This window comes from Morus notabilis, unplaced genomic scaffold, assembly GCF_000414095.1.
Source record: "Morus notabilis unplaced genomic scaffold, ASM41409v2 Scaffold256, whole genome shotgun sequence".
NCBI lineage: Eukaryota > Viridiplantae > Streptophyta > Magnoliopsida > Rosales > Moraceae > Morus > Morus notabilis.
The window spans coordinates 265087-280582 of record NW_010367627.1 but is presented as its reverse complement, the minus strand read 5'-3'; the positions used below and the strand labels follow the sequence as shown (position 1 = coordinate 280582).

At 32.4% G+C, this 15496-nt stretch overlaps 1 protein-coding gene across 1 annotated transcript; it reads left to right on the top strand.

The window, feature by feature from the left end:
* The first annotated feature begins 2127 nt into the window (after window positions 1-2127).
* LOC21404155 (pectin acetylesterase 5) lies at window positions 2128-13820 on the top strand. The gene is made up of 12 exons (XM_024175457.1): window positions 2128-2471; window positions 2567-2649; window positions 3346-3475; window positions 3664-3743; window positions 3869-3958; window positions 4238-4362; window positions 11743-11803; window positions 12218-12271; window positions 12398-12475; window positions 12658-12757; window positions 12924-13069; window positions 13377-13820. Exons 1-12 carry the CDS (start codon window positions 2261-2263, stop codon window positions 13482-13484), a joined length of 1266 nt encoding a protein of 421 aa, XP_024031225.1. The 5' UTR covers window positions 2128-2260; the 3' UTR covers window positions 13485-13820.
* Window positions 13821-15496: the final 1676 nt, after the last annotated feature.

Sequence of the window (15496 nt, the reverse complement as noted above, 5' to 3'; positions counted from 1 at the left end):
ACACAAAAAAAGAAAAGTTAAACAAAAGTGAAAAGCAAAAAAAAAAAAAAAAAAATTAGTAACGAAACATTTCATGATTAACTCTAACTATACTAATTATTTTATATTTTTATCTAAAATGACTAATAATTTAATTTTTTTTCAAGTATTTCTCCACTCCAATCATTAGCTATGATTAGCTATTTTAGAGAATGTCTTACATCCATAATAACTAAATATAACTAGTATAAAAAGGCTAACAATTTCATTTTTTTTATTATTTTATTCTCTCAACTATAATAAATATAAAGATTTTTTTTTGTAAATTTAATAAAATTATATATATTTAAATTTAATAAATATTAAAATTTATATTTAGTTAAAATAAAGAGTATAATTGGGTGACTCATCAAAAAGTTATTAGTTAAATTGATTAGAAAACTATTTTAGTTAAAATTTAGCTAAAACTTAAAGGGGTTGTTCTTTTGTAATGAAACTCAGAAAAAGTTTGAATTCGAGTTACAACTTTATTCAAGTTCATGTTCTTTTGTAAAATTTGAGTTTGAACTCGAGTTTGGGGCTAAATTCGAGTATAAGTTTCCCCTTCAACTTGAGTTCATAAACTCAAACTCAAGTTAATGAACAATATTTTTTCTATTCTTAAAAATGCCAAAATTTTTTCGTTTTAATTCTGATTGAGATAATTTTTTTTCTATGCATTCACAACGAAAAAGACGAATAAAATCCCACTAATATACCCTATTAAAATTTTTCATCACCATTGAGTTTTTATTAAAATACTATCTAAATACAAATTTAAGTTTTGATCCACCCAAACACAAACTCAAAAAGATTCTTAATTCAAATCATAACTCAAATGTGCACAACCAAACACAAACTCAAGTTACAACTTCAACTCAAGTTACAACTTCAACTCAAGTTACAACTTCAACTCAAGTTACAACTTCAACTCAAGTTACAACTTCAACTCAAGTTACAACTTCAACTCAAGTTACAACTTCAACTCAAGTTACAACTTCAACTCAAGTTATAACTCAAACTTAACTCAAGATCATCACTCAAGTCACCCTAACTAAAAAATGTAAAAGAATAACCCTAAATAGTCCCCTCAGAGATGCCTTTTTTGAGGTCTCTCAAGAGAGACCATCACTCAGACTAAACATATGAACATGAAAAATGTAATGAGTAATATTATAAGACACCGATGGTGCTTAGTATCACCTACTAATAGAAAGTGGGTTCAGTGTAGGATCTACAAGTACTGTGAGACATGCAAATAGGGCTCACATTCTATTAGTAATGGTGTTTCGCACCGGCAGCAATCCTAAACATTTTTCAATGGTTTACTCATTTCACCGATTCGAGTTTTCAGTTTTAAGTTTATACAATAAAAAATTCTTAGAAAATGTCGCATCTAACTTTTTCTACTACAGTGAAAAGTTCTCAGAAAATGTCACATCTCAACTCGAATTAAAAACTCGAATCCGCGAAGTGAACAAGAAATGTAATATATTTATATAATTAAAAAATAGAATTTTATCACTGACGCCTTTAAATTTTAAGGTCATTTTCAGTTTACTTCTTAAACTTTAAAACCCTCACTCTACCCCTGAACTGTGAATTGTTTCAACTTAACTCTTTCTGTTGCAATTTATGTTAAAAACATATAAAAGAAAAGTGAATAACACAGTCACATGGTCTTTCTGTTTGGATTTTTGTTAAAAAGAAACAAATAAAAACTACATAACCACACTTAACCCCTTCTTTTCCTGTCTGATTTTAACATAATTTACAATAAAATAGGTTAAGTGAGAATAATTTAAAATTTAAGGGATAAAGTAAGAGTTTAAAGTTCAAGACACAAATTGATAATGACTTTAAGGCCATGTAAATTTTACCGATTTGAATTTAAAATTTGAGTTTTATTACAGTAAAAAACTCTTATATTTAACTTTTTTATTACAGTAAAAAATTTTCATATAAAATTATATCTTAACTCAAATTAAAAACTCGAATCAACAAATTAAACAGGTCATAAATTTAAGGACTACCAGCGAGAATAATCCTAAAAAATATATCTATATCGGTCTCCTTTCCCCTTCCATAATACAAGACCCACCTTCGAGTTATGGTGCTGCACACCTTGGTGCCCTGCCTTCTTTAACAAAGCGCAACAGAGCTGAGCATCTCAAAAGTGGGCCAAGTGTCGTTGACTTTTTCTGGGAGTTGCTCGGAGGAGCTCTCTCTATCTTCAACTTCAATGGCGACCAATCTCAGACTTGGCAGCCTGGTGTGGTGGAGAAGGTGGTCGAAGAAGGAATGGGCTGTCGCAATCATTGTCTTCTTCACCCTCACCATATCCGCTCTCACTCTCATCTCCAATTCTCGGACCGATCTCGCCGATAACTCTCCTGCCGCCGATGATCTCGTCGACTTGACCTTGTTGCACAATGCCAGCCATAGAGGCGCATGTACTTGATTTATACTTCCCTATGCATCATCTTCATTTCATTAGCTTTTGCCAAATTCTGATTTTTTTTTTTTTTTGTTGGGTTTGGAATTGCAGTTTGTTTAGATGGGACTGTTCCTGGGTACCATTTCCAGAAGGGTTTCGGATCCGGCTCCCATAATTGGCTTCTTCACATTGAGGTTTCATTTCTATCTCCTTCATTCAATTTCATCATCACTTTCTATTGTGCTTCCAATTAAAGTTTCAATTCGCAATTTTATTCAAAAGAGTTTAACTTTTTAAGTACTTCCTTGTAATGGGGCTAACTTAATCCTGATTAGATTTAATATTTTGCTATTTTGTTTGGCGGAAATTGTCAAAAAGATTGAAAATGAACTGTTTAGTAAGTTTGGGAATGAGGAGAGCGAAAGCCAATGTATTGTATTTCTTTGAATTGTAATATACTACAAAATTATTTTCAGCAATAGTGATATGTACTATTTACAAGGAAATTTTAGTAGTTAAATCTTGAACAATTATAATCTTTATTCTAAAGTGAGTAAGCACATTTCAATTTCACTTTCTAATAGCTACAATAATGCTACAAAGTGAAAACAGAATCATTGTTTCCCTTTCTTATTTCTTTTCCAAAAATATTTGTCTTTCTCATTAACATCCCATTGCCATGTGGTAAAAATGCCTTTAGTTCTAAAAATCAGGAACTAAAATTAGAATTATTTCCTTCTTTTCTGCTTGTTTAGAGGATACCTTATCCTCTTTTCTTTTTCTTTGTTCTAGCTATCAATAAAAGGAAGCTTTCTTATAAAAATAAAAAATAAAAAAATCAGAACCTTTCCTTGTTAATATTTATTTTTTGGGTTTGGATTTTGGTGTAGGGTGGAGGTTGGTGCAATACTATAGAGTCTTGTTCCTTACGTAAGATGACTGCATTAGGTTCGTCCAACTATATGGAACGCCGCATTCACTTTTCGGGGATTTTGAGTCGTGACCCTTCAGAAAATCATGGTAGTTACATTTTGCTAGACCACTTTTAGTTTATTTCCTATTGTCAGATTCTTTGTTTCTGTTGTTTCTCATCTTAGCATCCACTTAAACCTTATATGTGCTTGCTTCACTTTGTAGTGGAATTTAAGCATGTATGTAGAAAGAAGTATAGCGTTCACTTTGTAGTCTTTATTGCTTGCCCTTTCTAGATTTCTTTAACTGGAACAAGGTCAAGATACGGTATTGTGACGGTGCATCTTTATCCGGCCACCCTGAGAGTGAGTCAAAAGTAAGTTTTTGGTTTATTTATAGTGCTTTTTATAAAACATGAACTTTTTTTTTTCTTAATCGCGTTCAATGGAGGGAAAAAAAAATACTTTTTCAATACTAATGTTGTCTTCTTACATAGCGTAGAATGGAGATAAGCTTTTCTTTAGAGGCCAGCTCATCTGGGAAGTTCTTATGGATGAACTCTTATCAATTGGCTTGTCTAAAGCAAAACAGGTAATTCCTTGGTATAAACTCTTATTGGTTTGAAAATTGTTGTAAAATCTAATGCTTATGCCAAATCGGAGCTCTAAACTTTTAACTATGGGACATCTAGATGATTTTTGCAATATATGTCATTCAACAATTCAACCATGCAACCTGCTTTGTTTTTAACTTGAAAATTTTGTGTGTGTATATATATATATACATTTTACGTGTAGTGACTTCATTAAATTTAATAGCTTACCAAATTAGATAATTTAGTTGATTTTACATTTACTTTGGATATTCTAGGCTCTTCTTTCAGGTTGTTCTGCTGGCGGGTTGGCAACTCTTATACATTGTGATGACTTTCGCAAACGTCTTCCAGAGAATGTAACTGCGAAGTGTCTTGCCGATGCAGGTTTTTTCCTTGATGAGTATGTTTATATTCATAGACTGATCCGTTTGAGCTCTATGAATAATGTTTTTCTAGCTTATTGGTTATACAAGACACACACACACACACACACACACACACATATTTTGTTGTGGAATCCCAACAATATATATATATATATATATATATATATATATTGAACACAGTGGACAGAGCTGGATATAAAAAACTACTCACAAATTGAAAACATCAAAACAAGCTTTACTCTTGATAGTAATAAAACTTACAAATTATTCTGGAAATTTTTCTGGGATTACACTACGGGAAGCTTACAATTGTTCTACAAGTTTTTTATGGAAGTGGGAGAGCTTACAATTGTTCTGCTATTTTTCTAGAAGAGGGAGACAGACATTACAAAAGAAAAGAAAAGAAAGAAAAGAGAAAGAAGGAAAGTGGGAGGCTACGAGAGTGGAGAGAGAAGTGGCGAAGTGGAGATAGGGGATGTTGTTCTTCTATGATCTTCTTGGCCTCTATTTATAGAGTGAAGAGTTTCACTGCTGCCATGTGACTAACTAGTATCTGTGTCAGTCTGAACAGTGAAATTTTGTTCTGTTGGAGATGCCTTTATTCTTTTCTTCTGAAACTGGTTCCACCTTGTCTGTCTCATTGATGCTCTTCAATAGGAGTCTTTTGCAACTTTATTTCTGTTATGCTTCGTTCAAAATCTATTCATTTCTTCTTTTATTTTTCTGGATCCAATTAATCATATCTTGCTCTTTTGGATTTCAAAACAGTCTTCTTCATTGCTCTGAGCATAGTCGGAATTACCTTGCTCAGAGTTTTTGTTTGGACTATCTTCTTCTTCTTCTTCTTCTTCTGGATCTTCTTCCATTTGCGAGAGAATTTCTTTTAGCAAATTCTTGTATTCTTCTTTTTTTTTTGTTTTTGTTTCAAGCTTAGAGCTGGACAGGCTTTTTTGCTGGAGAAATCTGGAGGATGAAACATATTTTTCTTGTTCAATCTGCTTTTTCAGCATGAAATATTTTTCTATTTTGCTGGATAAACATGAGCAACAGTATATTCATTCCAGCATTTTATCGTGAAAACTCTATATAGTAGGGAGTTTTAGTGGGTCTTCAGTTAGTCTGAGATCCCAAGCAATAATCCATGAGACATGGAATTTTGAAAAGAAAGAAAGCATAATGTGAATTCCATTTTGTTTTTCTTTTTTGGATGGCTGATATTGCAAAAAATTTTTGAACCCATCAAGAACCAGTTCTGGAAGGATATCAGGGACAGGACCATAAGTATACCACCAGTTACAGAACCAGTGGAGAAGATCTAAAGTAACTCCCTTTTTGAAATAGAAGAGCCACGAGTGTTGGTATTTGTAATTTTTATAAAGGAAGGCACAGTGCCATCCATCCATATAATTCCAATAGTTGTAACCAATAGGATCAAAATTATGCAAGAATTTTTTCTGCTGGGATAAATCTTTACCCCAAGCAGATTGTATCAGGACTTTGAGAATTTGTGCAGTAGAATGAGTAGTAATACTAGTGTTTCCATTTTCAAAATAATGTTTTAAAGAAATATTTTTTATTAATCCAATCCCCCCTGAACTATATCCCTTGTAACACTTTGCTCCCCAATCTTAGAAACGTAACATCCGTTTCCCCCGAACAATGAAATGTTAACAAAAACTCCCCCTCCGTCAGTTTTTTTAAGGGAAATTGACATGTAATTTGTTATTTTGGGGTATTTTCATAGCTCTATGGTTTAAATGTAGTTTGAATTTTGAAACTAATTTAAATTTAAACTTTTAATTATGATACATCCATTATTGATTGAATGTAAGTTAAAAATTTTACATATTTTTTTTGGTAGAATAAAAAAATTTATGAAGTTTTTTTGAATATTTAAATTAGTTTAACTGTTTTTCCTTTGAGCAACTATTTAAATTGTTCAAAGCATAAGGTTGTTGATTTTGAGCAACTGTTTTTCCTTTTCCCTTTGCTTTTGGAGGCATAGTGTTTTTCCTGAAAGGTTTTATGGACAAAGGAATTAGGAAAATGTAAAGATCCCAATTTTTGAAAGAGAAAGCTTTTAAAATTATTTTAAAACTTAATGGAGATAAAAACTAAAAATTCAAAAAAAAAAAAATTATGTTAGAAATGGATGCAAAATCAAGAATGCAGCTTTTCAAATGTTTTTCTGTTGTTAATTAGTTTTTTAAATTTTTTGAAACGAATTCAAAAATAATTTCTTGTCCTGATTTTATTGTCTTGGTCCCATGCTCATCTACAATAAATGGGTTCAGAAGGTTAATTAAAAGGTGATCCAAGAATTATATCCCTGGTCAAATCTTTTACTAACAAGATATCAGTCTTGTATAGAGCATCTTAATTTTCGATAAAAACATTTGAAAGTTTGTATTGAATTTTCAATGTTGTTCCATTTGTGGATCTTAGTCCTTTTCTGGTTTTTTTAAAATATTTCTTTGGAATAATTCCTTGTTTGAGACAATTGAGATCAACTCTTGTATCAAACAAAGCAATTGCATTTATTAGAAATTCTTCATTTATTTTCAAATTTACTTTAACATACCATTTCTTGTAGGTTGCTTTTGTTATTATGTTTAAAAATTCTTCCTCAGTATTTTTTGTTTCATTTTGCAACTAGCACAAGACATATTGGCCAATAGCCAAACAATCTTCACACTATTTTTCCAAATTTCAATTTTGATTTGATTTATTTAAATCTTGAACTGTTATTTTTCTTCATTGCCAGATTCAAAATTTTTGAAAATATCTTTTAAATTATAAACCTCTTTAGGAATATAATTTTCAATTGGTTTTGGTTTTGCTTGTTCCCTGAGTTTTTCCAGATATTCCTTTTAAATCTTAGGATTTTCTATTTTATTGATGACCTCAAGTAATAACTCTTGGTCTTTTGAAAGCATGTTAATTTCATCTTCTGATCCTGAAAATGTTTCGATTTTATCAACTTGATATCCTGATTCTGGTTCAGAAAATTCATTTTGGTAAGATTCTACAGAATTATTCATCAAACTTTAAATTTTTTTGTTTGGTTTCTTCATCTAAGTCTAGGCTACCTAACCTCTTTTTTAATCTACAATATTTTTGATATGGCCATATTCACATTTTTCAAATTATTGTAATTATTTTGGTGTTTTTCATCCCTTTTGTTTTCTTCTTGTGATATAAATTTTTTAGATATTTTAAATTTCTTTTGAGGTTTCTGGCTGCTGGTTCTTTTGCAATCGCTTGTGCTGATAGAGTCCTAATAGCCAAATTGTTGGCAAAAAGAACCTAATTTTTTCTTCGTTTGATTTTTTTATTTTTTATTTTTTTTTTATTTTGAGTTGTTTTTTGAAGTTTAAAGTCTGAGTAAATCTGCAGATTTTCCTTTTGAACTTGACTAATCAAATCTCCTTATGTAGCTTCTCATATGGGATTGATCCATTTAATTTTCTTTCATTTTTTCTCTAACTTTGTTTCCTAAAAGTCTAGGAAGACCAACAAGAAATTTTACTTTCCAAAGGGTTGGTTGTTATCACTCCTAAGCATGACTCTAGTATGGAATGTATCTTTGTACCACCTAAAGTCTGAATTTTTTTTTTTTACATTTTAAATTTTTTACAAGTTCAGAACTTCTATCTTTGATCAGTGTAGGATCACCTACAAAATGTTTGGCAATGGAGTAAATAAGGGTTGATACAGCATTCGGTATTTCCTTCTTGATAGCCTGTAGGATTTTTTGCTGATAGACAACTGTGAGAAGATAATCCCACCATCCTTTAAGAAAAGACCAACAATGAGAATTTGAGCAATATCTTAATTTGATGTCCCTTGCTTAATTCTATAAACATTGGAGACCATTGTCATTTGCTGGAGTTTTGAGGACCTTATAGTCTGAGACACCTTCTATGTTCCATTCGTAGATAGTATTCATACTATATTGATTTTGGACATTTTGGCTAGATTCTTCATGAACTCCATCTGGAAAAGTAGCTCTAGGGTATTAAAGTTTCTAGGGAGATTTCCAATCTAATTTTTAAATCTCGTGTGGAACTCCTAGGGTATTGGCTGATTCTTTACCATATTCTGATTTGCTCAGAACTCCTAGGGTATTGGCTGATTGAGGAGTATCTGGTGCAATAGTACAATTATCTTCTAAAGTTGTATTCTCCTAGTTATTTCATCAAAAATTCTGAATTAATTTGTTCTTTTTGTTTTTCTTTGAAAACATTGGGACGACATTCCTAAATCTTGAAAATAGGTTTATTATCTAATCTTGGTTTTTTAGAGGGATTAAGGTAGAGTTTGGTTTGAGGGTTTTAGAACCAAAATCATGATTATGGCTCAAACCTTTGTTTGCAAAAAGTAAAAAATTGTTCTTGTTCAAGTTTGAAAACCTGTGTTTGGTTTGAATGGTTCTGGTTCAAGGTTTGATCCCTGATGTGATGTTTTAAACTAGAACTACCCCTGGTTTTAAAACTACCTCCCCCTTTGATTTTGGGTGGTTCAAACCTCTGATCCTGGTTTTGGTTCCAGAATCATGATTGGTCCCAAAACCATGAATCATGGTTCTGCTTTTAAAACTAAACTAGAATCACCCTGGTTAAACCCTTATACCAAACGGAGCCTAAATTGAACTAAATCCTCAATTCTATCTAGTTGTTCTCCTATATTTTCAAGGTATTGGTTAGTAAATTTATTCTGACAAAAATATTTTCAAAATCTTTGAACGTAACATTTTCATCTCTTTCAGCCTTAAAGGGTGAGGCAACAACCAAAAGATTTTCTGGTATTCTAACTTCTTTCAGGGGAAGATGCTCAGAGTGAACAATTTCCCCCTGAGTAGTTTGCCATTTTTTCAAAATTTTCTCGTTAGCATCAAGATTTGCAAAAGGATAATCAATTTGATGTTGTTCAGCAAAAAGTTCAAACCACGTAAAAAATGTAACTTCAAACTTGTTTTTATTCAAAAATTGGTAATATTCTTTCTGAATTTTTGGCCTAGTTTCTTTATTATAAATTTCTAAAAAACCAAGCTATGTTAACAAGAGAATAAAATTCTTCTTAACATTTCTTTATCAATTTGAAACTCTTGTTCTGTGTCCAGAACATAGAGTTCATTTTGATCTTCTGGGTCAATCATCTGGCTGTGGGATGGAGACATAGGAGGAGAGTATTGGGGAGATGAGTTTTGACTTTTTCCTCTTCTTTTATTACTCATAAAACAGTTTGGTATGGTAACATTGTTATCAATTTTTCTGAGGTTAAAATTGGACTTTGAAGGAATGGATGGACAAGAAGACCTAGTAGGTTGACTAGAACTTCTTATGCTCAAAGTTTTAAGGCTTAGATTATTCAATCGTTTTTTTCCTAGAAAAGCTTAACTGAACTTTTCCCTCTGTGTGTTCAACAACACATTTAAGATTTGAACTTTTCAAAGTTTTTGGCGGGATAGCTTCAGGAATATCCCAATTTTCAGGAAGAGTGATTTCTTCCCACTTAAGCCTCTTTGGAACGTAACAATTGGCCCTAGACTAATCTGTTTGGAGCAGAATTGTCTCACCTTTGTCACTAGTTCTTAGAGCACTTGTTTCAAAAGCTTAAACTGTAGTTTTATAATAGATCCTATAAAGGATTCCTATATTCATAGATCCAAATTAGATGTTTTTACGTCTAAAGAAAGGTTTTGCATGATATGCTGATCTTTTAAAGAAAACAAAATCTGGGTAGCAATCAAAATACACTGGCCCATTACATAGACTGGTTTCCACCGTTCCAAGTAATGAATTCAGGTATCCTAAATGCCTTTTGTCCCTCCGAGAGAGGACTGAAGTGTTCAAACCTTCTCTAGTTAAGGGTTTGATTCCCACTTGCACAAGACCTATATGCAAATAGCTGTATTTTTTCTGACGATTCCTAATTGAATCTCTTGAAAATAGTTGAAAAGTTTCAGATTTTTGAACAAGTGGAACTTCCTGCTCAACAGTTTTAACAGAGTAATCCATGCCAAAGTAGAATCTTCCTTGTTTATGATTACATTTGTTGGGGTTTTAGGTATTTTCTAATCACTAAGGTCTTTTTTTATGTTAGCAAAAGTTATTTCTTCCGAATTAACTATTTGCTCTAAATGGTATCTTGTAGATTTTGTTATGAAAAGATCCATATTAATTTTTTTTTTAATATATATGAATGCTAGGATGAAAAGCGTAGGTGCATAGGCAATTATAGTTGGTGTAGAAATAGTAGAAAGCAACTAAATGGATGAAGTGAAAGTGGGTGACAAGATGCAAGTGCTTTGTGCAGTAAGTGGATGCAAAAAGTAGGAAAGATAAAAACTATATATAATGCAAAAATTGAAACGTAAAATCAATACAACTATCTTAAAATGTTATCAAGAGTACTACAGAAAACTTGAAAAAACAATGCAACTTATAAAACTTAAAAGTGAAAGAAAAAACGTAATTTTCAAACAAGTTTTTGATATGATAAAGCTATCCAGCTAGACCAGCTACCATGAACCATATCCTGATATGCTATCAAGGATAAGGAGAGATAAACAGATAATAGTATTCTTAAGATGAATAATTAATAGTAAGTTAAGTGAGAACAATAAATAACAGTAGTTCTTGTGTGATATGTCCTATCTTCATATAAACACAGTTTAATTAATCCACATAAACATGCATTAGTTTTAGAAATGTCTAAACAATGGCTTTCCCATGCCTTAACAACGCCTTCTACCTTTAATACATGCATATGATGATCACAAACCAAACTGCATTTATACTATGTGCATATCATTTCTAGGAACAAACCGATAATAATACTATTCTCATGTAAGATCATCTGAAGAATACTATTCACCATTATACAACATCCTTACCCCCCTCTAGCTTTGAAACCAAGCGGGGAGGGTATGTAGTGGATTAATTAAATTGTTCTATATATTCACCATTGTACCAATGTTTGACTCTCTCTCTCTCTCTCTCTCTCTCTCTCTCTATATATATATATATATATATATATATATTTATATATATATATATAGGAAGACTAGGATATATCTGGATCATGGCTTTTTTAGTATCTTGTAGTTATATGCATATGGGAGTTTGTGGAAGATGCATAGCATAATTTTTTCATGTTTACTACGATGGGAAGGAGGCTAACACGATAGAATATGCATCTAAACTGTTCTATTTTTTAGTAAGATAGAAATCTTGTTGTATAGGAGATTTTCTTGATCAGCCTAACAAAATGAATCAGTCCTGAGTTTATAACAATCATTCGTTTCAATGCATAAAGACCTTCTCTTTTCTTTGCTCAAAATCTGGCCACACAGAAATAATTTGAGCCTTATCCTGCATCTTACATTTCAGGAAAGATGTTCTTGGAAATCGCACCATGAGATCTTTCTATCATGATGTTTCCCTCCTTCAGGTTATGCTCTAATCTGTCTTGGTTTCACCTTTATATTGTTAATATCTATTTAGCTTGGCGATATTCGTTTGCGGTTTATTTAGCTAGCTAGGTGACTCATGATCTTTTCATCGTGACATTTATTTTCTCTTGTATGTTACATGTCGTACATGTTACATCAAACGCGACTTTATCTTATACAGATGGTCTGTCTGATAAAATTTCTTTGGGTAGCTTTCATAAGAATTGCCTTTATTTATTTATTTATTTTTTTAAATTAGAAACAAGAACTTTATTACTGTGGATGATTAAATGGATTCTATCAATTTAGGGGAAGACATGTTTCGATACATCTTGCTTATCGTATCTAAATTTACTTTTTTTTATCTTTGAAATGAAATGTCATTTCACTACATATGTAAATCTATGCTTCAGGGTGTAGCCAAAAGTTTGCACAAGGAATGTCTTGCAAAAGCAGAACCATCAGAGGCAGGTTCTCTTTTCCTCTTTTGTTATTGTACCACTTATCATATTTAAGATGTACTTCTCCTGTTGGTACTCAATCTTTACTCCTGACATGAGGCCCCTTTCGTTTGTTCTAAATTGCAATGCCAGTGTCTATTTCCACAACAAATTATTAAAAACATAAAGACCCCAGTGTTCCTTGTCAACCCAGCTTATGATTTTTGGCAGGTAATTTAGATTTAGGTTTGTTGATTGTACTGATTCATCACTGTTCATCAATAAATATTCAATCTTTTTCAGTTCAATTTCTCTATCTCTAGTTAGAGTCTTATCAGAATCCAAACTCCATTTTCTTGTGACGGATTTTGATTTTCCATGGGCGTCTTTTTATACTAACCGGGTACGATTAGATACAACATATATTGGTGCCAAATGCATCAGACGGCTACTGGCGTAAATGCAGGTTAAACATTCATAATTGCGATCCAAGCCAGATTCAGATACTTCAAGGTAATTGAATGTCCAATATCATGACCCAATACATGTTGCCTGGTGGTCCTGCAAATTACGTTATTGTGTCCTACTTTTAAATTTACATTTTACACTATGCAAGAATCTATCATTGTGCTTTAAGTATAGGTGGCTAGTTAACATGACGAGAACTCATTCCGCACAGGTTTCAGAGATTCTCTGCTGATGGCGCTGAGCGATTTCCAGAAAAATAAAGAGGGGGGAATGTTTATAAATTCCTGCTTTGCTCATTGCCAGACATGGATGGCCGAGACATGGCACTCTCTAAATTCGCCTCAAATAAACAAGAAGGCAAGAAGAGTACTTTCATATGTGTTACTTATGGAGATCTAATGAAGCTTTTTTGAGTTGATTACAGAGTTTTTCTCAGGATTTATTCGAGTAAACAATATGTTGGACTTTCAAGATCGTTTTATTGCAATATATGTTTATATTTTTGTTTTGCGAGTGTGGCCACATAGCCGAACTGTCCATGATTGTGGTTATTAATGCAAAGCCTTGAGCGATACAACTTTAAGCTTATGGCTCTGTCTGCTCTTTTTACTTGGATTTTAATCTATTTCTAATATGCTAACGAGTTTTATCGTTCTTGGAACAGACCATTGCAGAATCCGTTGGTGATTGGTATTTCAATCGGAAAGAAGCGAAGCAAATTGATTGTGCATATCCATGCAATCCCACCTGCATTCATATGAATTTCTTGTGAGCTTAATGGAAATTTAGCACACTTCAAGATACCAAAGGGGTGGGTTATCATCTACTCTGATATCTTAATTCTCTGAATGCGGAAAAAGTTGCTCCATTTCAGCTCCACGACCTGATCCTTGCCTCGAATGCGGAGAATTATGGTAAAAAACACTAACCATACTCGGCGTAATTTCCTTCACGTCATTCTTTAATTTGTTGCACTGCATTGTGTAATCCATGTTTAGAGGAGTTTTGGCGATGATACTTGTTGGGATATACGACTTTTCTTTGTTCTTTATATATGTTACTCTTCATAAAATGCAAAGGTCTGTGGTATGAAACTGAATGTTTATTATTTGTGAATCTTATTTATATCTTTCATTGAAGAAAATGAGATTCCCATGGCATTCGGACTTCTCTATTCACTAATTTTTTAACCTCAGAAATGCTACGCGTAATCCTCACTAGCAATTCGTATCACGTGTCGTGTTTGTGTTGTGTTTTGATCGTTTTTTAAAAATTTACAGTCAACCCGAACACAATCCGTGACACGAAATTTTTTAAAAATCACAACATGACCACTTTACGAGTTGACACGACACGATCCGAAAATGACCCGTGATACGAAATTGACCCGTGAATCCGAAATTGACACGAAAATTGTATACTTTTATTTAAGCCTCGTTCGTTTCGCTGATTCGAGTTTAGAATTCGAGTTTTGCTACAGTAAAAAGCTCTCATAAACAATCACATCTAACTTTTTTGTTACAGTAAAAAGCTCTCACATACAATCACATCTCAACTCAAATTCTAAACTTGAATCATCGAAACGAACGAGGCCTTAGTTTTTTACATATTAGAAATAACTTAAAATTCATAACATTAAATTACAATAACATCCATTGAAATTAAGCAAATAATAGTATAAGATTTTGAGTATAACTATCATGATATCACAAGTTTATAATAAAATTTAAACTATGTAATGAAAAATATATGTATTTTTTAGTTTTTTACGAGTTTCGTGTCGTGTTCGGGTTAGGCGAGTCTAACTCGAAATTGACCCGTATTTTTCGTGTCAATTTCAGGTCGACCCAAATCTGACCCGAACCTCTTTTTTCTCAACCCTAATCTGTAAAAGTCGTGTCGTTTTTTAGTCGTATCGTCGTGTCGCGATCCATATTGTTGACCCTATTCACTAATGATTACTTAATCAACTATGGATATATCATATACATTTTCTTTTTAATGAAAAATTATGGATTTACATGTTAATTCTTGGACAAACATGAGAATAGCCAGTAAAAAAATAAAAAAAATAAAAAAAGAAGCTATATAAAGAATTAAAGTGTTTGGTAATTCATATCGGTGATAACAATTCCCTTCTTTCAGTTGTTTTTTTTTTTTTTTTTTATAGAGAATTTTATGGTGGATAGAGGTGCAAAAATGAGCCCAGGAACATGGGTAGTCCTGCCCAGTCTAAGAGGCGTGCTGCCTGGCCGAGCACATATTGTAGACCGGTTGGGCTAGCCCAAATTAAGGTGAGACGAAGCTTACAAATGGTAGCCTCAACTGGGCCCAACATGGATATCTAAATATAAGGAAAATAGTAGAGAATAGGCCAATATAAAAAGCTTAACAAAGTATATAAGCCAATTTATTAGTTATAAAATTTAATAGGTTATAATTTTTGAATTTTCAAATTTACTCTTTCTTTTTCTTTTTTATTTCTTTTTCTCTTTCTCTTAACTGTACTCGCAGCTCTCTCTCTCTAACTTAACGCAGATCTTCACCGGTGTGGATCTTCTGTAACTGCGCTTGGATTGGCTCTCTTGTCGGTGGATCAATTTCATCATTCTCTTTCTCGTTGGATTTGGTCTTCTCCAGTCGTCTTTGAGCAGCTGTTCCGGTGATTTTTACCAAACAACAGGTTTGTGCATTCTTCGTTTCTAATTTTATTTTTGTTGTAATTTCATTTTCACATTTTGCATTATTTCGGTTTGCTCTCTCTATTTGTCTGTCCTGTGTTTT

Bases quoted from the DNA above. Each gene is read 5' to 3' on its own strand.
- LOC21404155 (XM_024175457.1), top strand. From the start codon at position 2,261: ATGGCGACCAATCTCAGACTTGGCAGCCTGGTGTGGTGGAGAAGGTGG. The intron at 11,804-12,217 runs GTTATGCTCTAA...TCTATGCTTCAG, and splicing joins ATGATGTTTCCCTCCTTCAG to GGTGTAGCCAAAAGTTTGCA. The intron at 12,758-12,923 runs GTAATTGAATGT...CATTCCGCACAG, and splicing joins CCAGATTCAGATACTTCAAG to GTTTCAGAGATTCTCTGCTG.